Here is a 26,542-nt window from a genome sequence, read left to right as displayed (position 1 = left end):
GATTATCATCGAAAACAACATGTATAGACTCTTCTACAACTAAAGTTTTTTTATTAAATACACGATAGGCTTTAGAATTTAAGGAATAACCCAGAAAAATTCCTTCATCACTTTTAGCATCAAATTTGCCAAGGTTTTCTTTACTGTTGTTCAAAACAAAACATTTACATCCAAAAGGATGAAAATAGCTAATGTTAGACTTTTTATTTTTGAAAATTTCATATGGAGTTTTCTTTAAAATTGGCCTAATCATTACTCTATTTACAACATAACAAGCGGTATTTGTGGCTTCCGCCCAAAAAATATTTTGGCAAATTATTTTCACAAAGCATGGTTCTAGCCATTTCTTCTAAAGTTCGATTTTTCCTCTCAACAACTCCATTTTGTTGAGGGGTTCTAGGTGCTAAAAAATTGTGACTAATACCATTAGAATTACAAAACTCAGTAAATCCAAGATTTTCAAATTCAGTGCCATGATCACTCCTAACACTAGTTATATAGTAACCTTTATCATTTTGGATTTCTTTTGAAAACATGATGAATTTTTTAACGCTTCATCTTTAGTACTTAAGAGTAGAACCCAAGTATATCTAGAATAGTCATCTACCAAGACAAATGCATATTGTTTTCCACCCAAGCTAGTAGTCCTAGTTGGCCCAAAAAGATCTATATGGATCAATTGTAATACTCTACTAGTTGACACATCATTAATGGATTTAAAAGAAACTCACTTTTGTTTTCCTTTAGCACAAGCATCACAAATTTTATCATTATCAAATTTTAGTTTAGGCAGCCCTCGAACCAATTCTCCTTGAACTAACCGTTGTAAAACACTCATACTAGCATGTCCTAGTCTCCTATGCCATAACAAATTATCATGCTCATCCCTAGCAACTAGGCACAAAATAGTCATATCAATAAAATCTAAATGCATCATGTATATATCCCTATTTTATGACCAACAAGCATAATCGAAAATAGATGCAATGTCAATCAATTTTGCAATCATTTAAAATAAAACATTGTATCTTTTATCAAATTTATTTTTCAAAAGATTATGCTTTTAACCAATTCACATATAAAACATTATGCAATGTTGATTATAGAGATTAAGAGCACATGCATAAAGTTTTTGAAAATGTTATGTATTAAAACTTTATAATATTTAAACAAAAATCTATGCATAAACATTAAGAAAAATTTCAGGTCAAAATTTTGCAAAACCAAAGTTCTTGAAAAATCGATATCAATTGTTAAAGAGATATCAATTACATTTTAAAAACAATTTTGACCAAAAAAATATATGATGAACTAGAGTTTATAAAACATTACCAAAAATTATTATGTTCATCATACAATATTTTTCAACATACATGAGACAAAACATAATCATTTAGAATTATTTAACATTTAAAACCTCATGCATGCATAAACTAAATGAACAACCAAATAAAAAAAACATTAAGTTTAGAGGTTACCCATTCCTTTTTCATGTGTGGCTAGAGCATCTTGAATATCATCATCTTTATCACCATTGCTCTCACACACCTACAAGAGACATTTAAGTAGATTTTGGTATCCAAATTGCTTTGGATCCTTGAACATTAGTTTCAATGCCTCTTGTTCCTTTTGGAACCCATACTTGTCTAATTTTAAATCGTTTTCCTTTATTTAAAGGACAAATATGTTCCTTATGACCATGATAATGACAATGTGAACATATTGTCATTATTGAACTAGATGAATTATTTAGAATGATCTCTTTTTCTCTTGTTAAACATTCAAGCTTATCTTTCAAATTGAAATTTTCTTTTTCGATACTTTCAAATTTCATTTTTGAGAGTTCTAAATCCTTCTTCAAGATTTCATTTTGATTTTCAAAATCTATTTTCATTTCTAGAAGAAGTTTGTTTAATTTGAAAATTTCTTTTTCAAAGTTTTCAGATTTTATTTTTGAAAGCTCTAACTCATTTCTCAACATTTCATTTTGATTTTTCAAGTCTGTTTTAGCTTTCAAAAGAAGATCATTTTTAGCAATAAATTTAGAAATCAATTTATTGTATTTGGAGTTCATGGTCTCAAACTCCGAAAATAATTTATCATAAGCATCTTGTAACTCATTAAAAGATTTTGAATTTGATTGAGTTAGAAGATACCTTTGGCTCTGTGAGAGCTAATAGAGACACCACTTTTATTGGTTCTTCTTCTTCCTTGTCTCTATAGATCTCCTCAAGCTTATCCCACATTTTCTTGGCACTTGAACAATAAGAAACTCCTTTATATACATTAGGATCAATTGCACAACACAACATGTGCATAGCCTTTGAGTTTTGTTGAGCTTCCTTCCGTTCTTGAACACTCAACTTCTTTGCCTTCTTAGTAGGAGAGGATATCCTTTCTTGATTATCATTCAAGCTTCCATATCAAATGCTTTGATGAATATCATCATACACCTCTTCCAATGACGATAATTTGTTCCATTGAAGTGTGGAGGTACGTCAATAGGTCTGGATTCTTCCATTGAGAATGAACCAGAAGTAGACGCCATCTTTATCGATTTAACTCTTCCCGGATCGACTCAAGAGGCGATTAAACCTTTAAATGAGTTAGGATCTGATGCCAATTGTTGAGTTAATCGATTGACTGAATCGGCCAAGAGGGGGTATTGGCAATAAAAATTTTGGTGGAAGCTTTTGCAGAAAATTGAAAGAAATTGCATAGCGATTTAGAGTGATTCGACTTTATCAACCAAAGTCTACGTCCACTACCTTAGCTATCCACACTAAGGATTTTCCAACAAATTCACTAATTTGTTCTTTCTTTTGAGGCCAAAGAGATAACCTTACAACTCCCTCAAGAATATACCCAAATTCTTGATAACACTCTTTTCTCAAAGAGAAATACAAATTTGCAAACTTACAAAAAAAAAAACCTCACAAGGTAATTATGTTTGCACAATTCTAGAACAAAGAAAGAACACTCAAGAATAAATACAATTGAGCACAATAAGTGTTCTTGAAAGCAAAATGAATATTGAATGAAAAATAGGCTTGAAATGCTCAAACTTGAGGTTTGATGCTTTCTCTTTGATTCTCTCTTGATTCTAATTGCTTGATGTTTTTTTTGTTGTTGATCAGTGGCTTCTAAACTTGCTTAAATACACCTTGAATCACTTCTGAACGTTGGGAATGATTAGAGAAAATAATATAGCCGTTTTAGTGTGAAAACAATTAATAAAATAGTTTGGAGCGTGGGGGGAATCGGTACCCCCTATGGGGAATCGGTTCCCTAAGTGTAAAATTCAAATATTTCGACCGTTATACAAGGGGGGAATCGGTACCCCCTGGGGGGAATCAGTTCCCTCCGAGCATACTGGAATTCTCTGAGCCAAACCATTCAGGGGGAATCGGTTCCCTCTGAGCAATCTGAAATTTTTGGCTTTGAAATAGTTCGAAATACTTTGTAAAATTATTTTGAATTGTTTTAAGATTAAAACTTAATTTTACACTTTGAGTAAGGATTAAAAATGATCTTTGAAAGATTTGGAGTAATGTTTTGATATTCGAATAATTCTATCGAATATACTTAGAAAATCATTTGGAAAATCTTAAAATTCATTTAACTTAATTTGTTATATCGAAATATCAAAATGTTTTCAACAATTATTATTTTATTTTGTAACCTTTTATTTCTTGAAGATTAAACCAAGTTAAATTATCATTGGAGATTAGACCAGGCTTAATTAAATAAATTAAATCATCCTATCATTTCAGCAACAAAATCTTAAAATATAGTTTGTGATTCATTCATTGTTCAACGCTTGATTATAGCATAACATGCTGCTTATCAAAACAAAGGGGCAGGCTTTCACAATTAACCTGTATACCAATGCCACTTGTAATGGTCCCATCATCATTGCCAACAGATATATTATAATATTATTATTTTATTTTCCAATAATTAGTTTAAGGGTAAAGTACATCATAGGTCACTAAACTATATTTAAATGATTGTTTTGGTCATTCAATTTATAAAATTGTTATAAAATAGTCATTGGATTTTATTAGATCTTTACAAAATTATCACTAAATTTATCAAACTTTCACATTTATTATAAAACAACAATGATAATTTGGTAAAATATTGATAAATTTAATGATCATTTTAAGATTTTCAAAAATTTAACAGCCAAAATGGTTATTTGAATGTAGTTTAATGAAATCGGATGTATTTAACCCTTAGTTCAAGAATGATTAAATTTACACACCCCATCTCCTTAGCTGTCCAATTATATTATATAAATATTCATTAACTATTATTATGATTATCAACATCACCAAGCATTAGCTTGTCTTATCTAATTATAATTAATTATGATTATTATTATAGATTTGTAATTGACAAGTTGAAATGTTTTAGCCTTTCATTTTTCCTATTAAAATTGAAAATTTTTTATTTGCTTACATAAATTATTTTAACATCAGTCATATTATATATATTTTTTTAAAAAGTCAACTATGTGTTTGCATAATAATTGAAAGTTATTGTATAGGAGATTCTAGAGGTCTCAACTTGACCTAGTTTTGTGGTTTAAGGGTGACTAAAGCTCTTAAATTTTTGAAGGAAAAAAATTAAGTTTTTAAATTTTTTATTTAATTGAACATTAAGGTTTGGGATTAGTATTTTGACGTTGTAAATGAAATCAACCGGGTTCAAAAGATCATCCCATGATAAATCTATACAATATTCAACCTGAATTAATCGATCAATAAAAAAATTTAAAAGAAACAATAATTTTTTTTTGCATTCAAAATTCTTACATGTAATTAATTTGGTTAAATAGGAGAATCTTCTTGTTACAAAAACCATTACCATAAATCAACTTGATGGAATTTCATGCATATAATAAATACACAATGTTATTTTCAAAATGGACATGTCAGGTTGTTTACATTCTAAATTTTAATAATAAATATAATTTTATCTTTAGTCACACAGGTGAGTTTAGGTAAATGTTTACAAATCTAGATAGATTTAAATATTATATTGATATTCTATTTGAATGAGATAACATCATATTTAGTGCAAGTATTATGAACATTTATCTAATATATTATCTTTATTTTTAAAATATTCAATGTGACACATATACTTTTAAAATACCTAAAATAGTATTTTTTTTATTAATCTGGGATAACTATAAGGCAATGTCTGTTCAAATATAAATAAATAATAAAACCAATTCTTTTACCACGGATGCCACTTGGTTCTTGCACCTATTCAATGATTTTTTTGTCATTTACTAATAGTATTAAGCTAAATATTATAATAAGAAATGATAATTCATGCATGATACTAACGACGTTAATCTTAGGTAGGGGTGAGCAAAACTTGTATCGAGTCTAAAAATTGATATTTTTGACTCGATTTGAATTGATTCAATTTTATAAACTCGACTTGAGTAAAAAAATAAAATTCGAGTCAAGCCGAATAAAATAATGCAATAATATTATAAATATTTACAAATAAATTTAAACAGAAATTCGAACAACTCGGCTCGATAAAATTTCAAAAAAATTTTGAGCTATAAAATTGGACTAGTCAACTGGAATAACTCAAAATTTTTTTACTCAAATTGATCGAACGCTCATCCCTAACCTTAGGTACCCTATTAACAAAGTACATGTATATTGGACATATTGACAAAGTATATATATCACATTGGATATTTTAAAAATACACCTACCATATTAGATATTTTATAAAAGTACATGTATATATTGAAAATTTTGTTAAAGGCCATGTAACATAATGAACATTTTAAAAATACAAATACCATATTAAATATTTTAATAAATTATAGATATAAAGTATGATAATATCTGATTTAAATTTGGCTTAAATTCAGTCAGATCATAAATTTCATTTTTAGCGAGTTATTATTTTATACATATATTTTATTTTATTTATACAATCTGTCGAATTTAATCTTAAATACTAAACATTTAGATGACTGACTTTACACTCTGTACTCATAAACTTTTAAATCCTAAATAAAACACATATTATTAAAATATATAAATTAAATAAACTAAAATTTAAACCAACTTATCTATCAAATAAATTTCTATACATATATAATGTACAAATTCAACCCACCCATTTTGGCAGTGGACAAAAACCAATTTAAGATTTTTTGTATTATTTTGTTGTTTGGTTTTATTAGATATAAAATTAACCCTTAAAAGTTATAAACATATATGATGAGAAAATCTTATTATTCAATTAATAAATATTTATATTTAAAAGTTAAGAGGCAAAATGATAAAACCAATAAAAGTAAGGACTAATAATTTATTTTGCCTTTAAGTTGTTACATTTACAATTTGCATTAAAATTGAAAAAATTAAGAGAGAAAAAATATTTTAAAAATAAGAAATAGTATAGTGATTAACCCATCACCGAATCAAAATTTAGTCCGATTAACCGATCGGGAAATTAGGTATTGGACCAATTAGGGATTAAGAATATATTTTTTAAAATTTTGATTATTGATTAATTATATTCAAAATCAATTAATTAATGGAATTAACTAGAAATATTAAATATATAACATATTATATATATATATTGAATATATATTTTAAGACCCAACTATTTTTAATTAAACTTTCAATATCTAATTAAAATTTGACCAAAATGAAAAAAATACACATACTAAGCTCAAATTAATTTAACTAAAAACTTATAATAAATTTTGGTTAATTCGAAAACTAATCGAATTAACCATTTTTTTATTCAGTTAATAATTTTTAAAAAAAATTCGATTCGGATTATAATCAACAACTTTAATAAATTTAATTTTGATAAATTTTAATTTAATTGATCATTAACAAGACTAATCAAGTAAACACCTCTAACGTGAAACGACTTTTTTTTATAAAAAAAAAAGAAGAAGGGAAGCAAGTTGAATTTGTATTGTGTGGTGTTGAAGCTTTCTCTTTCGTTCACTCATCATTATCAAAAGTTAATCCATTTTTAAACCAAAATCAATCAATCTTTTCTGGCATCAACACCACATATATATATATATATATATATATATATATATATATATATATATATTATGTTTGAAATTATAGGTAAGCTGTCTTTTATTGTCAACTTTTTTTAGCTTTTTTTATTTGAATATATAATTTCGCTACATTATTTGTGATTTTTCTTTGTTAATGGCTTAATGCAATCAATTATTGTTTTCTTTCCTTCTCCAAACAGTGAAATGTAACTTATTAATTATTATATTTTCATTTTTCATATAGATTATTACATCACACACAATATGTACATATGGAGGATTTTATGTTAGAAAGATGAATTTATAAATTTTTAAAAGAATGAAAACAAATTATTAATAAAAAATACAAAAAAAATATATAAAATACATAAGAATATAAAAATTTTAGGGGGAACGGTCGGCCACTCTCCTTAGGTCTATCCCTGATCACACATACAAATTATAACTATAATTTTAAATTAAATTAGATCTTAAACTTTTGAACATTTCAATTTCATTTCCAAATTCTCATTTTATATTGGTCTCTAAACTTTTGAACATTTCAATTCATTTCTAATTATGACCTTTATTATGTTTCCTGAAATTTTGAACTTTTTTTTGAAGGGGGAAGTTTTGTATGTTATTTAAATTGCACCGCATATAAAACAACGTAAAACGAGCAGGGCCTTGTTAAAAAATCTCTCTAAACTTAAGTGGAGGAAAAAGAACTCTCACAATCGATGACAGAACACAAACAACAATACATTTCGAAAAAGCCATACATGAAAGCCAAAATAATCCCACTGAACTTTTTAACATTTCAATAACACCCTCAAAACCATTCAAAAATCCGGGGATGAAACATTCAAAAGTTTAGGGACTAAAATGAGGGTCATAGTTTGGAGACATTTAAAATTTTAAAAGTTTGTGGACCAATTTAGAAAGAGTTATAATTTATGGATGAAATTGGAATGTTAAAAACTTTAGAGACTAATTTAGAATGAGTGTGGGAAGAAGGGTTTGAAACGTCGAACGGGTAAAATCTGGATTCCTACACATTTTGAACATTCACTTTGTAATTCTTTGTAATTCACTGTGTTGCAGTGGGTTGCTCCATATCTCAAATATGAGCAAATCCCGATTCGTTTCTGTTTCCGAATTCCTTAAAGAGGACGAGAAGGTCAAGGTTCCTGTCGTGAAGTCGCTCTTTCCCGACAAAATATCTCTCAGGTAACCGAGGGCCGTGGTTGAGATCTTTGCATTTTGAGAGTTTCCGACATAATCTTGAATCGAGGTTTATCTGATGCATATTGCAGAACCGCCGATATTGAAAGTGAATCGAGGTCGGAATGCCGGAATATTAACTTGTAAAAAAGGAAGGACTCTGAGTCTTGCCCCGACTGCATGTGAAATGTACACGACGATCTCTGGAAGAGAAGCTAACATCTTGGCCATTCTGTCGGAACTAGAGAAATATTTCCTTCCCTGCATTCTACTTCAGATCACCAAGGCAATAAAATCCGCTTCAAACGAAATCGAAGAAGTATCGATACATCAACACAATCTCTATAGTTCAAATGTTGTACGAATATTTGTATTTTCGTGGTTACAAATGCTTGGTTACTCAACTTCGATTATGGAAGAAAGTGTTTTTGTTTGAATTAAGTGCTTAATTGACCCTATCACTCAGAGTTATGCAACACTGGAAGGAAATACATAGGCTTACTAGCAACCTATAGAAGAAATCTAGAAGGTTTGCCTATGACCAAGTATGGCATAAGATCTGCTAACTTAGATAGTCAGAAGGCAACACTACTTGAGTCGAATCGAATATATTTAGTCATTACTCAAACCAAAAGTGAACCAAATGAAACGGAAACTTAATCGAATATGGTACTTCAAATCAAACCTAGAGCATCACCATGAGTGAAGAAAGAAACATAGGATTGCAAAGACAAAAGGAGGCATGCAGCATTAAGCATCAACATAACAAAGAAACAAAGGCCTCCAAAGCAACCAAGACAAGCATGAAAACTCAATAAAACCTGAGGCTCTAAAGTATGTGGCTAGCCTTTAAGCCAAGTCCCTCTATGAAATCTAAAGCTCTAGCGCCAGCTAGGATTACGGTTCGAACAAAAAAAAATGTTTGCGCACAAACCACTGCAGGAAGCTTCAGCCCAAACTTAGTTCTTCCCTTGAGAAACCAGATCGAGATCTCGAAGAGAAAGCAGAGTAGAGTGTAGGCATAGCACCAAGATAACCAGCCTGAATGAAAAAGCTGAAAAGAACATAAACGATGGTCGATGGAGAGAACCAAGCTCACTAAAAACGTTAAAGACAATGTAGATGGAAGATCAGATCATAAGAAAAAAGCCCCAAGTGAATTAAAGAGAGAGGGTGAGGGAAAGGGATGATAAGAGCTGACGAGACTTGACAAAACCCTTGCTCGATGAGTAGGGTAGAATTAATACCAAAATTCTCACAGTTGTACATATGAATCTCTGAACTATGGCCTAAATGTTCAGGCAAAATCAATAACCAACCTAGTCTGAGCATTACTCCCAAAGAAGCCACCAATTTCTATTGAATTATATCAGATAAAGCAACAATAAGCATGCAATCATCATCTTAGATCATACAAGTTCACAAAACTTCTAAAAAATAGTTTCCACTAAATGCTACAAATTTTCCTTTATCATCACCATCAAAATCATAATCTATAACCATATAACCATAACATCATAACTCATCATTCAAAATCATATATGCTTTAAATCAAATGCCACTGCTAAAATCACCAATCTTTCATCTCTAATTCTCTACCAAGTGTTACAAGTGAAGCAAAGCAGATTCAAAGTTCTGATTTTGAGCAGAAACCAATTAAAATTAACCTCATCAATCATCCAACTGCTGAAGCTCAGCCTTGAGCTGCTCAATCTTGAGCCCCATGGAGCGCTGCAAAGCCGCCTTTTTCGACTCGGGTAGCTTTCCTGAAAGCCCTTCAAACATGTCCAGAACCTCCTTAACAGCAGCACGAGCACATTCTGCTTCTTCGTTGAAATAAACAGTCTCTTTAGACTCCATTGCCATCTCTATCTCCTCTCTTGCCTCCGCGAACTTGAGGTTGATTGAATCAACTTCCTTGTTCACATCCAACTCGGGTGCTGCCGAATCAGTGCCGTACTTCAACGAAATTTGGTGGATTGGGTGTTGGAAAAGGTTGGGTTTTGGACATCGGACTGAGCTGGGAACGAGTTGAGTAGGAATCGCTGAAAGCGAGTTAATGAGAAACGAAGACGTGGGCTTTGGATAAGATTCAAGAGGGTATCTCAGAAAGTATTTGCACAGTGAGATTTGAGAACGAGTACGCATTTTTTGAATTTTTTTCTCAGCTCTGATCAAACGCAAAAAGGGGCTAGGACAGGAAGAAGAAAGCGTAAGATATAAATTAAGTATTAATTCAATAAAGGTCCTCAAACTATGTTCAGAACTCAAAATTAGTCCCAAACTTTTAAATATTTCTTTTGTTTTCAAAGTATCAATAGGATATCAATTTGGTACTTATGTCGTTCTAGTTATCAATTTATAAATTCGATGCAACTTTAATTGATGCGTAATACATTTATAGTTTTTAGAGCAAATTTAAATTATAGGATATTCTAATATGATCATATATTTTTTAGTTTTGACAATCAAACTACTTAATTATTTAAATAATATAAATCAAGTCATCAATTATTAATAGTTAACAGAGTTAAAATTGATATAATTATAAATCGATAAAATATATAACTAATGAGGATTAAATGTATAGTTATATTAATTTTTAACTACCAAAATATTGGTGACTTGGTTGACATCATTTAAATAATTAAGTGGTCGGATTGATAAAATTATTATTATTTTTTATTTTTTTGATAAATCCATGATGAATACAAGGTAGTATCTATTTCAAGAAAATAATAATCTCTTAACCACTGAGATCACTTAGTTCATACCAGATTAATAAAATTAAAATATCAATAATCAATTTAATTTTTTATAATTAAATGGTTATATATGTAATTTATCTGAATAGAAAAACAACTTCTAAAACTATAAAAAAAAGTAATATACTTTTTAATTTCATACGGATAGGTATAATTATATTGTTTTTTCAATTAGGTCAGGTTGAACATTTTTTACTATAAATTCAAATCCGATCTGAATTTATCATCTAAAATACTCGTTTTAAACTTAAATTCTTTTAAAAATGTCAACTTAATAAAATAAAATCGAATAAGAACCCGTCAAATTCGAATATAATGTGCATCCCTATTCTTAACCTAAAACCAACCCTTTAGCCCTCAGCACGTTTCGCGCCAAATGGCGAAAGGTGAAAAATCTAAAATGTCCCGCTCATCCCGACCTCCCCCTTAAATCGGAGTAACCCAGAAACGAAAACAGTTTGACAAACAGAGGAGAGTAAAGGGAAAAACAGGTTGAAAACCCATATTATGTCTACCGCCATTTTTGTAGCTCTGCAATGCTGCCAATGCTCCACAATGCAGGTGAATCGAAGTTAATAGTTCTTTTATCTTTCGATTTAAGCAAAGTCAACCGAATCCCCATGAAAAACGGTGGATTAAATCGCAGGTGAAACAAAGGAAGAAGAGCCGCAACAATTGGACGTGCGTGGTTTGCAATCAAAAGCAATCGGTTCTGAAGGTGTTTGCCCAGGGTCCCATGGCTAAAGACGTCCGCAAGGTCGTCCAGTCTTTCAATATGTCCCGCAAGTTCACCGATCAAAACCAACCCTTCGATTCGGTGTACGATATTGATTTCGAAGATGACGACGAAGATGGCGGTGGTGATCATCTGGAGAATCCGAAGAAGAGGCGTACCGATTGGACCGAGTATCTCGACTCAGAGAATCGTGTTGAACCCGAATCAGTTTTACAAGAAGAGGAACAAGGTCATACTTGGAAAAATAAATTTTACTGCCACTATAATATGTATGTATGTATGTATTAGTTTATGTATGGTGTAGGGGATGATTTAGAGCCAGAGATAGTGACAGAGTTGCCAGCAAAGGAGAAATTCGAGAGGCCCAAATTAAGGAACTATGATAATGATGAAGGCAGCGATCATCATCAACGTTATAAGCCTGTTTTATCCAAGAGGAATGGCAGAACGGATTCCATGCTCCCTGCACAAAGTAATTACAGCAACTTTTTAATTCCTTTTACAGTTCATCTTCGGAGTTGATGACTTTATCTTTAAAGTATATATGTTCAAAGAAACTTCCAGCTATTGAGCATTAAATGTTCGTACAATTTCTTTATCACCGAAGTCACTTGGTTCGTGCATATGTATATATGATTATACAATATATTTTGTGTTGCAGATGAGAAGCCATTTAGGCAGCAGCAGGCATTAGGAGACACTGCCACAAGTGCTTCAAAACGAAGCAGCTTTAGACTAAGAGATGCAGGGAACATTGTGGATTCAATAAGGAAAATCAAGCCAACAACAGCAGCAGCAGCAGCTGCTAAAGGGAATTCAAAGTGGAGCCTTTACATAACAGAAGATGAGGAGGAACATATTTGTCCAACAAGCTCTGCACAGCATCTTGTCAACAAATGGGGAGATGGTGAAGGCAACACTGAATCCATCAACTATCAAATCGTTGAAGATGAGATCCACCCTGATTTCACGTGAATATAATGTCAGTTCATTATCTTCTCTGGTTTTTCCCCCTTACAGGGTTGCGAAAGTAATGACCAAGAGATTGATTAGCTTATTGGATTAGTTGGGCTATAGAGATCTTGTTTTCAAATTTTTTATTAGTATGAGATGATTATAATATAATATATGTTAATATTCTTAACCAATTGATAATTATACAACTTGCTAACATAGTTGTTCGAATCCAAAACATATAGGGAAAACAATATTTTCTTTTACGACCAATTTGAGAATGCTTTTAGTAATGTGTTTTTCATCCTATAAACAATACTAAATACCCAAAAATTGATTTAAAATCATGGTTGTAAAAGTGATTTTTAACTAAACTTCAAAAACTCAAATTTCTATTTTTTTTTTAAAAAAATTGAGCGGCTAGGATTTTAAAAAATCATTGCTACCAGGCTACCCTTCATCTATAATTTCTTGCAAAACCAATATTCTGTTTTGAAACCTTTCAAATTATTATTATAAAAATATTTTATTTAATATGTTTGAAATCAATATTGATAATTATCGTTAATCGAAGATGGTAAAAGAATGAGATAATGGATTCACATATATATTACAAAATAAATTGAAGTTAACATACTTCAGAAATTAATTTGTTTTTTATTTTTTAATATTGATTTTTAATTTTATTTTTTTAAATTTAATATAATTTTTGAAATTTTAGCAATTGAAATAAAAATATCCAAACTTTAATGATCTTCCTGCAAAGAACCCATGGCTGTAGCACCAGCATCACTCCCTATATTACTTATGTTCCTAACTGGGATTTCCCCTTGGGACGCAGAAGCTGAAATTCACTATCACGACTTTGTTGTAAGTACTTTTAAATCGAATTATATGTATATATGTATATATGTATATCATACAGTGATGATGATGATGATCTTGTATGTAGGTGGAAGAGAAGAACTTTACCAGGCTGTGGATGACCAAGAGCATGTTGGTTGTCAATGGCCAATTCCCAGGATGTATGTATGTATGTATGCATCTGTGTCCAGCACCCGTGTACTAGTAAAATACTATATTATGTATTTTGAATCATGAAACTGACTTGGGTTTTGCCTATTGTATGTATGCATACATGCAGGAACTTGGTTTACCTATGATATAAACAAGGTAATCAGAGAGATCCTGAGAACTGGGAAAGATGTACCTATATCTGATGCTTATATCATCAACGGCTAAGCAGGAGATTTCTGTGCATGCTCTAAAGGTACCCTAATCTGTCAATATATATAGCTAACCAAATGTGGGACCATTTCCTATCGGCTTAAGAGTTTTAATCCGATTCAACTCGATATTAAAGCTTTCGAGCTCGAATCCTGACAACCCTTTTCCCCTTTAGTACTTCTCATTACCCCTTGGGAGTGTTCTTATCCTTCTCTAGTTTTTATCTTTATTCTGCAGTTAGATTCACTTGCAAGGCTAATAAAATAGTTGAACACTTTTCCTATCGGTTTAAGTTTTTGAGATGATTGATCACCACACCTAAGCAGATTAAGTTCACTTACAGACGTAATATACATTATCATATGTATTGACCTTGTGTTGCAGAGAAGGCATACCGATGGCGAGTCGGGAAGACATACTTGATTCGATTAGTCAATGCATTGATGGATGAAGAGTTCTTTGCAATAGCAGGGATAATCTGACAGTTGTTGGAATCGATGGAATCTACCTGAAACCTTTTACTACTAGTTATGTCATGTTAGCAACTGGTCAGACGTTAGACGTTTAATCGAAGCAAATCAATCTCCCGGTCGTTATTACATGGCCGGTAGACAACATTACACCGATAATACGGTTTTTACCGGATATGATAAAACGAATGTTACAGCAATTCTCAACTATAGAGGGAGGTACAACAAACAGTCACCGCCTTCCTGTCCCGAAACCCTGCCTTCTTATACCGACTATGATTCTGCAATGCAATTCAGGAATCGTTTGAAAAGCCTGGGGAGCAAAGAACATCCTATAGATGTTCCGAGAAATGTAACTACTCGAATGTACATAACAGCTTCCATGGATAGATGGACTATACTCTTCTTTCAAGCTTAAACTATATAAGCTGGGTGAACCCGTCAACAGATGTGCTTTCAAGCTTATTACAGGTAAAAGCTCTCCCCCTTTAAAACTTTTGCTGTTAACTAGGAATATATTTGATATACAACAACTAGAAGTAGTTACCATATCAAAGATTTTTGTTCTAGGAACTTGAGTGGATTCTATACCTCGGATTTTCCGGATGAGCCGCCCTATTACTTTGACTTTGTAGCTGATTCGAGAGATACTAGTACGCATCCGTTGAAGGGGACGAAGGTGAAGATTTTGGAATACAAAGAAGAAGTTGAGATCGTGTTTCAGTCGACGAATCTGTTGAATGCATCGGACGAGCATTCTATGTACATACATGGGCATAAGTTCTACGTACTCGGAGAGGGTTATGGGAATTTCAGCAGCGCAACAGACCCAGAAACATATAATCTAGTTGATCCACCTTACCTCAGAACTGCTTCACCCCCTGTGAAAGGATAGGATGGCTGACTATCAGATTTAAAGCTAACAATCCTGGTATCTTTCTATAATTTTGGTGATTTTGAACATGCTATTATCTATATGTCGGTTCTATAAAACCCGAATTTTGTTCGAATGTTGTGAGCAGGAGTATGGGCAATGCACTGCCAGGAAGGCAAACATATGGATTTGGGGAATGAAACACTGTCCTGATAGTGAAGAATGGCAGCAACACTGAAACAAGCATTCGTAGTCCCCCTCCGAACATGCCTTCTAGTCGAAGTTCTCCGTCCGTCCTCTGAGATTTGGAAGTTTCGTCTGAACAAATATATCGAGTTCCTCGCTTTATATCGGTGATTTCTCGATCGGCGTTTATTTGTCGGGGAGAAACAAAATCTGCAGATGCAGTTATCTGCCGATGCCGAGATTCGAACTTTAAACCTATATCTCATAAGTTCGGTTATATGAACTGAACTTTCAGTTGTAAAGGTGTGAATAAATGAAATCTGTAGCTACATAAATTAAGTCCATTGAAAACATGATCAATCATCATCATCACTTTGATTGAAAGCTCATCCAAATATTACAATTTGAACATATAGCCCTAGTTAAAACTAAAAGCAAAATCACCTGGGATTCTACAAAATTTTAGCTCTTTTACTTCATCTCTACCAAAAGCAAAATTAATTTCGAATAATGCTTCAATCAAAGGATATTAGAATACAAATGTATATATATAAAATAAAAAAATGGATAAGAATCATAGGAACCGGGAAATATGACGGCATTGAACAACCAAGAATATAAGGAGCTTGGCTTGTAATCAGCATGCACAGCCACCTTTTTGCTCAGTCTGAGTGACAACATCTGGGATGCCCTGGAAATATCTGCTAAATCATACACAAATAGGACATTAGCTATATAATGTCCCAAAAGCGTATGCTAAAGAACACAGCCATGCAGTAAAAGAAAAATGCATGACAAAGATAATGATCATATCTGAATCTGCAGTGCTTGATGAAACCATGCTCCTTTCTAGGTCAATGACACATTATAAGAGCAATTAGCCCGTAAACGAATTGAATGAACAAGAACAAGGGTATATTCATGTTCGTTCATTAAAGAATGTAACTTATTTACCAAAGTGCACTCAAAACACAGGGAATGGGATAGGCCTCGAGAAAAGAGATAAACTAACATGTCCTGCTCGCGCTCATTCGCGAGAGCAGTTTTGGCAATGCAATGAAACGCTTCATCGACGTTGATATCTTCTTTTGCTGATGTTTCGAAGTAAGGTATGTTTTCTTTCGAAGCACACCAGTCTTTTGCTTTCGTCTCGGAGACCTACATATGGCTCAACACACCACCAATGAAACTCTCGGGTACTGTGAAGACAAGAAAATTCACAAGTATATATAGAAACTATAAATCCTTACCACTCGACTATTGCCACCATCTAAATCTATCTTGTTTCCGAGCAATATAAACGGAAACGTCTTGGGGTCGGTAGGATTTGCCTGGCGCGAAATGAGAATCGAAACCATATCAGCATGTTCACTTTCACAAATAATAGTTATTAAAGAAGATGGCCAGATGATATGGCGTCCTCTTAGAAGATGATCGGACGACACATCTTTTAATCTCTATGCATGTAGAAGATGTCATGCGTCCGGCCGTCTTCCAAAAAGATGTCATGTCGTCCGGTCATTGTAACAAGATCACTAGCTGAGAAAATAAATTTCGACGAATATTATATGGAAGCATATTTTTTCTCAGTTCAGTACTTGAGTGATTTTACCACAAAAGACACCATCTTGCAAGAAAGTTTTGCTCATGTAAGGTTTTTAATTCAAATAAGTAATCACTATGTATGTTTCTCATAAAGAATTTATCAAAATTTGTTCCTACAATGTCATCGGGAAAGTTTTCTAGGATTCTGCTTTTTTTTTTCCTCTGGAAACATATAATGCATTGCAAGCCCAAAAATAACTGATGCACAGCACATTGTTCATGTCATTCTTTATAACAATGTCAATTAGGTTTGAGTATTGGTAGAGTCGAGTTGAGTTAAAAAATTTCGAGTATTTAAGTTGTCTAGTACTATATTTTATAATTCAAACTTTATTTGAAATTTTTTCGAGTCAAGTAAAGTGAGTTGTTCGAGTTTATGTTTAAGTTTAATTATAAATATTTACAATATTAAAGTATGATTTTCTTTAATCATATATGATATACATATGAATTTTTTTCACATGTGATATACATGTATCATGCAAAATTGAGGGACTCGACTCAAATGTGAAAACTAATCCACTAATTGCTAAAACTTTTGAGTTATTCAAGTTTTGTTTTATAACTCAAGTTAAATTTGAATTTTTTTTGAGTCGAGCAAAATCGAATCGAGTTTTTAACTTCAAAAATTAGTTGATCCTATTCCCATATGTAATGGGGTGAGGGTGAGGGTGAGGGTGAGGGTGAGGGGGAGGTAAGGTAGTAGGCTGCCCCCAACGGGTTGAGAGGAGCTTTCGTGGAAGACCTCCGGCAGTCAGAATTATGAATTGCCCACCGTAAGGCTCGATCCCACGACCACAAGATTAAGAGCCTTGCGCTCTACCAACTGAGTTTTTAACTTCAAGAATTACATAAAGTGGCATGCAATTTGATGAAGAACTAAAACCAACAAGTGTTGGGTGCAGTCTAGGAAAGAGTCCATGTTCGAACTTAGAAGATAATATTGTTGGAAGAGATACTTCGAACCCCGAACATGAGACATGAAAACGAAATGAAATGAAAAAAGAGATAAAAAGAAAGGGGAAAAGAGAAACCTGTTTAAGAAACTCCTCATGCCAATTATCAAGGTTATCAAATGATTTTATCACATTAACATCGTATACCAACACACAACAATCTGCACCCCTATAGAAGGCAACTCCAAGGCTCTGAAACCTTTCCTGCCCTGCAGTATCCCATATCTATCCAAAAAAGAAAAAACCCCTTCAAATTTTAGCTGAAAAGAACATGGAAACAATCAAAATAAATAATGATAATATTAAAAGGAAAAGAAACAACTTGAAGAGTGACATTGCGTTCGTCAATCTGGAGTTCTTTAGTGACGAAATCTGCACCAATGGTTGCTTTATATTGTTGACTAAACTTCATATGAACATATCTAAATTCAATCGGTTAATTCCGGAAACAATGTACCTTATAGAAAAAATCAAGATCTACAAAAATTACCCAAAAATAAGAAGAAGAAAGCGACCGTTGAAACTCGAAAGGATACTGATTCATCAACGACGTCTTGCCCACCCTGACGACATTGACGCGAAAGCAATTAAACATATAACCACATTTTACGAAACCGCAAAACAAAATTCATGAATTTTCTTTCCATGGGAATTGAAAATTAAGATCGGAAATGATCGTACCCGCTATCGCCGAGAACGATGACCTTCAGCAAGGTTCGCTTTTGCAATGACATGGCGGCAAATTTCTGCTTTGATTTATATAGATTTGGTTCACGTTTTCAAAAGAAATGAACAACAAACATCTTAATCATTACCCCCAGGAATTCACTTTGGATTCTTTTATATTACTGCAGATATGAATTTACTAAAAATATCTGAGCAATTCTTCATGGAAGGATATTATCTGCCTTTTACTGTAGAAATGGATTTACTAAAATTACATTATTTATATTTATCACTAGGCACACAAATGGTGACTAAACTGAATAATATTTTTAGTCGCTGAAATTTTAAAACGATGATAACATTTTATGAAACTATTAAAATTAACCATTAAACTCGTCAAAATACTAAATAGATCCCTTAAACGTATTAAAATTTGTCACTACTTTATAAAGCGTAGTGATCATTTTATAATAGTTCGATAAATCTAATTATTATTTTGTTTTTTTTAATTATTGAGAAAAAATAATCCTAACATAATTTAATGATCAATTTAATCTACCAAAAAATATAAATTTTACTTAATTAGCTACAACCGATCTTTAAACTTCTAATCCTAGAACACGCCGGCCAGATGAAATTAATTACATCATGGTAAATTTTAGGAAGAAGTTGGAGGACAATATTGGTTATTTTGTTCTTAGGGTGTATATCGACCTTTTCTTTTTTATAAGGGTGTTCTATGTTGATCGCACCGATTATTAATGGTAATATTTTGAATAGTGACGGACGATTCATCCCTTTTAAATTGAACAGAGAAACGTAACAGATGATCAATGATGGAGTAATAAACGATCAATATCATCGGTGTTTGAGAAGTGAAGGTAAAAAAAGAAGCGGAGAAGTCCTTCCATAATTCTAGTGTGGAGGGTTTTATAGTAATTCTAGGTAATAGTGTGAACTATTATTGATTTATTATTATTATATATTGGTAGACTGAATAGATATAACCATCTGATAATGAATTTGATTTTAACAGATCACGTGACCTAATAATACTTATATAAAAATCATATCGAGAAAAAATAACTGGTCGGAAAATATGATAATATGGAATTTGTGATTGCCGGAGAAGGATCCTTCAAAGGCCTCCTCTTATAATGGTAGGTTATTCTCCTCTAAGTTCTTTCCTTTCTTCTTTGTTTCCTTGTTAATCCTTTCACTAGCACGAGTTCGAGTGAGGCTGACTTAGCTATTGCGAGGGGCGAAAAGGAGCTAAGGCCGCACGAGGCTTATTGAGCGATTAAGTCCGTGACAAATAGCATCCATAACCTGCTTGTCATTTCCTTTGTATAGTTATTTGGAACTGAAAACTGATCCTTGGTCCAGAGATTGGTTGGCAGCCAATTCCATTGCTAGAAATTATAACTTCAGCTCTTGTAAAGAAAGCTTACACAGGAAAGCCACTATTTGTTCGAATTCGAATTAATTAATTTCCAATTCGATATTTTAACAAGTTGAGTCGAACAAAATTTAATTTAACTCGATAAAATTGTAAGTTGTTTGTTAATCTTTTGTTTAAAAAAAATTAGTAGTTACCTTAAAAAATATTCCGTTAATTTTTTAATTAATAATTTGTTAATATATAATAAGAAAGATGCCAAATTATTAATTAATAATTATTTCTAATTTATTAATTTTAGTTAAACAACAAGGAAAATATTAAAATAATAATTATTAGTTTATTAGATTATACATATAGTTAAAAAACAAGTAAATAATTCTGACGAATTTAACGAGCAACGAGTCAAGCAAAGAGGAAAGAGCAACGAGCAACAAGTTTTTTTAATGATCACGAATTGATTAAAATTTTACGAGCTTAATGAGTAACGAGTCGAGCAACAAATTTTTTTAACGAGCACGAGTCGAACAAAATTTATCGAACTTAACGACCTCTAGGTGTAACCATTCAACGCAAGTGGATTTGTGATAAAGGTCTTCCACCTTCTAAAGGTTGGTTTCTGGTGTGTGACTTTATTCTTTTAGCGACTGTAGATGATAAGCAATGTATGTTTTAGGCTAATTTTTTTTGTTGGCTTCTCTATTTTCGGGAAGCTTGGAACAAATTCAATTCATAAGAGGGATAGTGTAGCTGATGCCAATTGCATCACTATAATTCACAGAGTTAATGTAAATTTGACAATTTAATAATTATTTCAAATAACAATGAGGATCAAATTGATAGGATTTTTAAATATGAAAGATTTATTGAATTATTTTGAATTAAACATATATGCAAGTTTTGAGAGCTATAACTATTATTATATCATATCATATTATATCATTATTTACGTCAACGGTTAAACCTAACAACGGATGATCAAAACATAAATAAAATATAACATTAAATATAATTTAAAATAATAATTAGATGATTAAAACAGGAATAAGTGGAAGACAAAATGAGTAGTTTACCAAAAAAAAAAAATATATATATATATATATATATAGTTCGCCGTGCAAAACCGAATTCATACTAAACAAGAGGGGGAAAAAACAACATAAAAGAGCTCTCTACCTAAATAAATAAGATCAAAATTTAAATGACAATTCAAGAAGCTGTTCGAATGCAATGCAACAAAAAATAGGATCCGGAGAACAATGTGATGAAACAATCTCCAACATGTCATCTGGTCAAATTTCGAGATGTTGGATGTTGGAGTTGTGCAAAAACTTAAGTACCAAAGAACATAAATACCGAAGTTGTAATAGCAAAAAGCATGCTGACTTCCAACAAGAATGCAGTGTCGGGCGGATGTCGAAATTCAAGTCGATTTCTTAACTTATTGTCTGCAAAACCAGGGCACAGCTAGAAGGTAGTCAACTTGATTTCCCTGGAAACCTATGAATGGTTAATTTCAAGAGTAAAACATTTGAACCATGTCAGCTCTGCTCAGTGTAGAGTAATCTGGTTTAATCAATTTGTCAAATACGATTAAATCGAGCCATTAAAATTTCATGGCTTGGTCCAGTTGGTTCAACCAGACACCTTTAAAATGTGGCATCTAGTAAATCTGGGATTCGAATCCCATTTTAGTATGTTGAATGTTTTATAGAACGCGGTGTAGCAAATGATGAGAAAACTTACTCGTTATCATAGGCAGGCCCCATTCTCTTTACCATTTTTGGAATTTCCATAATGAAATGATGAATCCAACCATCCTATAGTCTTTGCTTTCTCGACATATGCTAGAAACTGCTTTCGGGCATCAGGCACGTCGAGAGCCAAGTCGTCGAGACATTCTTCTACCCTTGAGAAACCCTTTGTCATCTGGTTCATGGTTATGAGCCCTGAGCCAAAACAATGTGCAAGAAAACCCCAAAGTCTGTCATTCTTTTTCTCCATAACGATCACCAGTGCTTTCTTTACAACCTCGTGGTGGAAAAATGGCATGGCTAATTCCTTAATGCACCGATAAGCTTCCCTAATGTCTCCTCCGGATTCATATTCCTCTAATAGCTTTGCTATTTTGAGTTTCACATCGTCAACAGCCCATCCTGGCGTACTGCTACCACCGCCACCCCAACACCTTAAGATGCGCTCTCCAGAAAGGGGAGCCTTTAGTAATGAATTTGCCATTTGAAGCACTTTGGCCCCAACAGAGTCTGTCCCTGAAAATTGGCTCCCAACCTCTTCCAGGTGTTGTGGGGCTAAAGCTTCATCCACCACTGCTCTAGCCAAAAACATAGCAAGATCCTCAACAACAACTGGATTATCTAGAGCAGTATCATCTGCAGATTCTATCAACATCACAAACCCATCTACTACATCATCTGCAGGAAAAAATAAAGATGATAGCAAAACAGATGCCATTTCTTTCTCCCTGTTCTTCCGATCCATAGCTAAAGTTATCAGCCTTTTAACAAAAATAGAATTCAGTTCGCCTGAAGAAGTTTTATTTTCTGCTTCTAGACAGCTAAAAACCTCCGAGATATCACCAGTCAAGAAATATTCTTGAATGATTGTTTGACACTTCAACTTGAAAGTTTTAGTAAAATTGTCTTCGAATGATTTATTTCTAGGCTCCAATGATAACGACCTCAAAGATGAAGCGCACAACCAACCATCAGATGTTGCCTTAGAAATTAAAGACTTCAGTATCTTCTGCGCATCTGGTATGTCAAGGGACAAATCGTCAACTGTGTCAATCATCCTATCAAATCCCTTTGTAATTTGACTTGAGTTTATCAGGCTTTCTTCAGCTGTTTCTTTGAGTAGATCCAGTAGTCTATCTTCAGCTTTCCGATTTTCCATTGCCATAACAAGCGCTCGTTTAACTATTTCATGATGGAAGAAGGAAACTTTCAAATCCTTTATGCATCTATAAGCCTCTTTCTTGTCACCACTCGCTACATACTCGATCAACAAGTTGTTTATCCTTGCTTTCACATCCTCAACTGTTTTCTTACCAACCCTCCAGCGACGCTCTATAGTTTCAGCGTGCATAGGAGCTGCTAGATACCCTTTCTCAGCTCTTTCCAAGACTTCCACCCCCTTTGAATCATTAGGTAAGAGCTCCCTCTGTTTGTTAAGGAATGCAGGAGGGAGTATGTCATCAACAACAGCTCGAGCTATAAACAAAGCAAGAATATCAACTGTATCTGGTATGTCCACAATCAAGTCATCTGCAGATTCCACCAATTTACTAAAGCCTCTGTAAACCTGTGGAGCATCAATCACATCAGCATAGAGTGCAGATAATAGGACAGCAGCCATTTCTTTTTCATGGTCATGCCTATCCATAGCCATAGAGACAAGCTTTTTAACAAAGTAATAATTATAGCTGGGCATTGCAAGTTCTTTTAATTCATTGGTAGCTGAGACAACATCATCAGTAGCAAAGTATTCCTCCACTATTATTGTCACTTTCTTTTTATATGCATCAAAATCGGGAGCTGATTTTCTTGCATTTGGATGTTCACATTCCTGCATCAAGCACAACTTTTTAATCAAACTGAGCTTTGAATCCTTTAAAAGGTGTTAATCATCATCGGGAAATTTGAAGTAACAAAAAGATAGAACAACAACAAAAATCCAGACAAAGTAGAAGGAACATATAGTGGACTAACTTCCTCACTGCTATCATAGTTTGGGTCCTTTGAGTCAAGAGGATAACTGGAATCAGTGTCCATTAACCCTCCCCAAGTTCCTTTGCCACCACAACCACCTGCAATGAAATTGTTGAACAAGATCAACAATGAACTAAATGGTATCGGCTTTCACAGTCACTCAATTTGGATTCCTTAATGCGTTTTTTGCTATTGTCTAGTAACTAGATTTTGGACTGATATTAGTATAATTAGTTACCTTTCTTAGGATGACCATCTATTGGAGAACGTGATTGCCTATCATGATTAACTGGACTACCTTTGCCATGGACCTGTGTTGACCTTGGAGATTTTGAAGAAGAAGATAATGGACCTTCACTCCCTGAAGCTGATTGGAGAATCTCCCGGTTTTCATCTGATATAAAACCACCAGTGCCGTTCATTTTATCAGATTCTTCACTACTCACCACTTTCCACTTATTCCTTCAAGTTGAAGAACACACCGCCACACCATTAAACTGCATAGACTAAAAGATGTTGGAAAAATTGGGTGCTAGGATCTCTCTAACTGCCTATCACACCTTCACAAGTAGTATCCACATTCTAATTTCGACAGAAAATTATTGATGTTTTGTTATCTCGCAATAGATCCTTTAATGTCTCGATCCACTTCATCAAGTTCTACAGAGTTTACTGAAGGGGGTTATAGAAGCTAGCAAGATTGATCTGAAGAATTTTCAATAATCCTTCAAGAAGAGCAATTATTCCTTTAAGCTGCAGAAAAGAAGTCAAACTAATTATTTTACAAAACTTGAAAACTGTAAATTCCCATATCGAATATGTGTGTGTGTCTCGTACGGATATACTCGATATTTTCCATCGTTTTCTCATATATTTGATCTTTCAAATCCGATATGCATCACAGAATATGCGTCACATAAATATTGGATAACAATTAGCAAAGAACCCAAATAATCTTATCAAAACCATTAAATTGATTCTTAAAAACATTAGTAAATCGAATATTGAAGTATATAAAAATCAACATCAATTTCAAAAAGCAGGAATTTAAAAATCATTGCACGAACAATCTAGCCTCAAAAATTCAAAAATTTTGGATTCAAGCATTCATATAACCAATCATTCCTTACATAAATCGATAAAAAAAAATAGAATCGAAAGAAAAGAATCAAAACTAGATAGAAGAACTTGAAAGGAGAAACAATGAAAGACGTCTGAATATACCGTTCGCCGGAGCGACGTATCACACCGGCGGTCCGATTCTCTGTTTTTTTAATATTTTTTCCTTTTTTTGGTGAAGCGATTTTATTTCTTGTGTGCTTTTGTTTGTGAGTGAGTTTCAGGTTTTAGTTCAAAACGGGAGAGAGTCGGTTGCAAAAAAGCTGTTGGAGTTCCGTTATGGATGGACGGAGATTTTGAAAAGTGTAGGGTTTCAACGGCTGGATTTAGCCTTTTGAAACGGGATAAATTATCACGGGTAACTCGCTCAATTTGCTCAAATTTTCATGGCTCAATGCAATTGTCATGCCATGTCAAATGGTAAAGGTCTTATTCTGTAATCAACCCTTAAACTTCAGTAATTTTATGAATTTAATCCCTCAAACTTAAGTAAATTTATGACTTTAGTCCTCCGCATTATGTGATTATCATAAATAAATTAAAGAAAGGGTAAAGTATAGTAATGGTCACTGAACATTTCTGAAGCTTGCATTTAGGTCCCCCAACTTTTAAAACTTGCAATACAGTCCCCCAACATTTATTCATTTACAATATGGTCCCTAACTTAAATCACTGTTAGAAAATTAGGGTAAATTATATAAACGGTCATTGAACTTTTCAAGCACTTGAATTTAGGTCACCAACTTTTAAAACTTGCAAAACAGTCCCCCAATAATTTTATTTTCTTATTAAATATAGATGTATAGAAAATATAAATGATTCAATTTATATTTAAATGTATGAATCATTTATATTTTTGATATATTTTATTTTTCTTGTATAAACTAGTATTTAAAATATGTTTATATTTTAATCAAAATATTTCAATATACGAATAAACATATATTTATATAAATGTATATTTATATTGAGATGTATAAATAAAAAAAAATATTCATATATTAATGTATGAATCATTTATATTTTTTGAATATTTTATTTTTAATAAGAAATTAAAATTATTAATTATATTAGAAATACTCAACTTAAGATTATATATATAATCATGAATTATAAATATGAAAAATATAATTATTAAATTTAGTTTAAAAATATATAAATCTTAAATTTATTCTTTTAAAATATTGTATCAACTAATATTTAAAAAATATATTAAATCTATCAAACAATTTATCAAATATAATATTTTTTATTGTAAAAAAATATAATATTTTCCCATCATTAATTGCTTTCAAATTTTTTACCGAATTTCAAATCTCATTATTTCCATTTTCCAATATATTCTTTTTTTTCTGGCATTGGTCATACTATTAGTATATGTATTATTGTATATCTCTTAACGCAAACGATGGTGTTAGCTTAGTGGCTCCACCCTGTATCTTTCATTTGCGTGACTCAGGTTTGAGTTTGCCCAAGACCCAAATTTTACTTCTTTGTAACTTAATTTTCTTCTAATTAGGTGATGACATGTGTCACCAATAACATATATCATGATCATGCGTTAACACATGTCAGATCC

General features: G+C 32.4%; 4 protein-coding genes and 1 pseudogene across 7 annotated transcripts; 2 read left to right on the top strand and 3 right to left on the bottom strand.

Moving 5' to 3' along the window:
* Positions 1-9,603: 9,603 nt before the first annotated feature.
* On the bottom strand, positions 9,604-10,453 carry LOC120218442. Its single transcript, XM_039215370.1, has one exon. The coding sequence runs from the start codon at positions 10,424-10,426 to the stop codon at positions 9,950-9,952; it is 477 nt and encodes a 158-aa protein (XP_039071301.1). The 5' UTR covers positions 10,427-10,453; the 3' UTR covers positions 9,604-9,949.
* Positions 10,454-11,403: 950 nt separating this feature from the next.
* LOC120218654 (MRN complex-interacting protein-like) lies at positions 11,404-12,899 on the top strand. Its single transcript, XM_039215579.1, has 4 exons — positions 11,404-11,604; positions 11,690-12,008; positions 12,084-12,251; positions 12,441-12,899. Exons 1-4 carry the CDS (start codon positions 11,551-11,553, stop codon positions 12,752-12,754), a joined length of 855 nt encoding a protein of 284 aa, XP_039071510.1. The 5' UTR covers positions 11,404-11,550; the 3' UTR covers positions 12,755-12,899.
* Positions 12,900-13,504: 605 nt separating this feature from the next.
* Positions 13,505-15,633, top strand: LOC120218395 (annotated as a pseudogene).
* Positions 15,634-15,865: 232 nt separating this feature from the next.
* Positions 15,866-18,892, bottom strand: LOC120218354 (ras-related protein Rab7-like). Its single transcript, XM_039215315.1, has 7 exons — positions 18,733-18,892; positions 18,588-18,614; positions 18,374-18,473; positions 18,130-18,276; positions 16,741-16,821; positions 16,503-16,648; positions 15,866-16,191 (listed from the first exon to the last, which is right to left on the bottom strand). Exons 1-7 carry the CDS (start codon positions 18,783-18,785, stop codon positions 16,128-16,130), a joined length of 618 nt encoding a protein of 205 aa, XP_039071246.1. The 5' UTR covers positions 18,786-18,892; the 3' UTR covers positions 15,866-16,127.
* Positions 18,893-21,337: 2,445 nt separating this feature from the next.
* Positions 21,338-24,363, bottom strand: LOC120218518 (MA3 DOMAIN-CONTAINING TRANSLATION REGULATORY FACTOR 2-like). 4 transcript variants are annotated; one of them, XM_039215435.1, is made up of 4 exons: positions 24,083-24,266; positions 23,845-23,942; positions 21,863-23,701; positions 21,338-21,616 (listed from the first exon to the last, which is right to left on the bottom strand). In XM_039215435.1, the coding sequence occupies exons 1-3, from the start codon at positions 24,264-24,266 to the stop codon at positions 21,869-21,871; spliced, it is 2,115 nt and encodes a 704-aa protein (XP_039071366.1). In that variant the 3' UTR covers positions 21,338-21,616; positions 21,863-21,868. The 4 variants fall into 4 exon arrangements, with proteins under 4 accessions (XP_039071366.1, XP_039071365.1, XP_039071367.1 ...); XM_039215436.1 differs by lacking the exon at positions 21,338-21,616 and adding an exon at positions 24,295-24,363 and having other exon boundaries at positions 21,753-23,701; positions 23,845-23,924; positions 24,197-24,260; XM_039215437.1 differs by lacking the exon at positions 21,338-21,616 and adding an exon at positions 24,295-24,362 and having other exon boundaries at positions 21,755-23,673; positions 23,844-23,924; positions 24,197-24,260.
* Between the last annotated feature and the right edge of the window lie 2,179 nt (positions 24,364-26,542).

Source organism: Hibiscus syriacus, unplaced genomic scaffold, assembly GCF_006381635.1.
Source record: "Hibiscus syriacus cultivar Baekdansim isolate YM2019G1 unplaced genomic scaffold, ASM638163v2 tig00110198_pilon, whole genome shotgun sequence".
In the NCBI taxonomy this organism is placed as follows: domain Eukaryota; kingdom Viridiplantae; phylum Streptophyta; class Magnoliopsida; order Malvales; family Malvaceae; genus Hibiscus; species Hibiscus syriacus.
This window is presented reverse-complemented; position numbering and strand designations above follow the sequence as displayed.

What these genes read in the sequence shown, in the direction of transcription:
- LOC120218442 (XM_039215370.1), bottom strand. Translation starts at nt 10,426, where the DNA reads ATGCGTACTCGTTCTCAAATCTCACTGTGCAAATACTTTCTGAGATAC.
- LOC120218654 (XM_039215579.1), top strand. Translation starts at nt 11,551, where the DNA reads ATGTCTACCGCCATTTTTGTAGCTCTGCAATGCTGCCAATGCTCCACA. An exon ending in GCCAATGCTCCACAATGCAG is followed by an intron (nt 11,605 to 11,689) that starts GTGAATCGAAGT and finishes ATTAAATCGCAG; the next exon opens with GTGAAACAAAGGAAGAAGAG. An exon ending in TTCCATGCTCCCTGCACAAA is followed by an intron (nt 12,252 to 12,440) that starts GTAATTACAGCA and finishes TTTGTGTTGCAG; the next exon opens with ATGAGAAGCCATTTAGGCAG.
- LOC120218354 (XM_039215315.1), bottom strand. Translation starts at nt 18,785, where the DNA reads ATGTCATTGCAAAAGCGAACCTTGCTGAAGGTCATCGTTCTCGGCGAT. An exon ending in AAGACGTCGTTGATGAATCA is followed by an intron (nt 18,474 to 18,587) that starts GTATCCTTTCGA and finishes GATTGAATTTAG; the next exon opens with ATATGTTCATATGAAGTTTA. An exon ending in AATGAGCGCGAGCAGGACAT is followed by an intron (nt 16,192 to 16,502) that starts GTTAGTTTATCT and finishes ATGATTTAGCAG; the next exon opens with ATATTTCCAGGGCATCCCAG.
- LOC120218518 (XM_039215435.1), bottom strand. Translation starts at nt 24,266, where the DNA reads ATGAACGGCACTGGTGGTTTTATATCAGATGAAAACCGGGAGATTCTC. An exon ending in AGATGGTCATCCTAAGAAAG is followed by an intron (nt 23,943 to 24,082) that starts GTAACTAATTAT and finishes ATTTCATTGCAG; the next exon opens with GTGGTTGTGGTGGCAAAGGA. An exon ending in ACTATGATAGCAGTGAGGAA is followed by an intron (nt 23,702 to 23,844) that starts GTTAGTCCACTA and finishes TGCTTGATGCAG; the next exon opens with GAATGTGAACATCCAAATGC.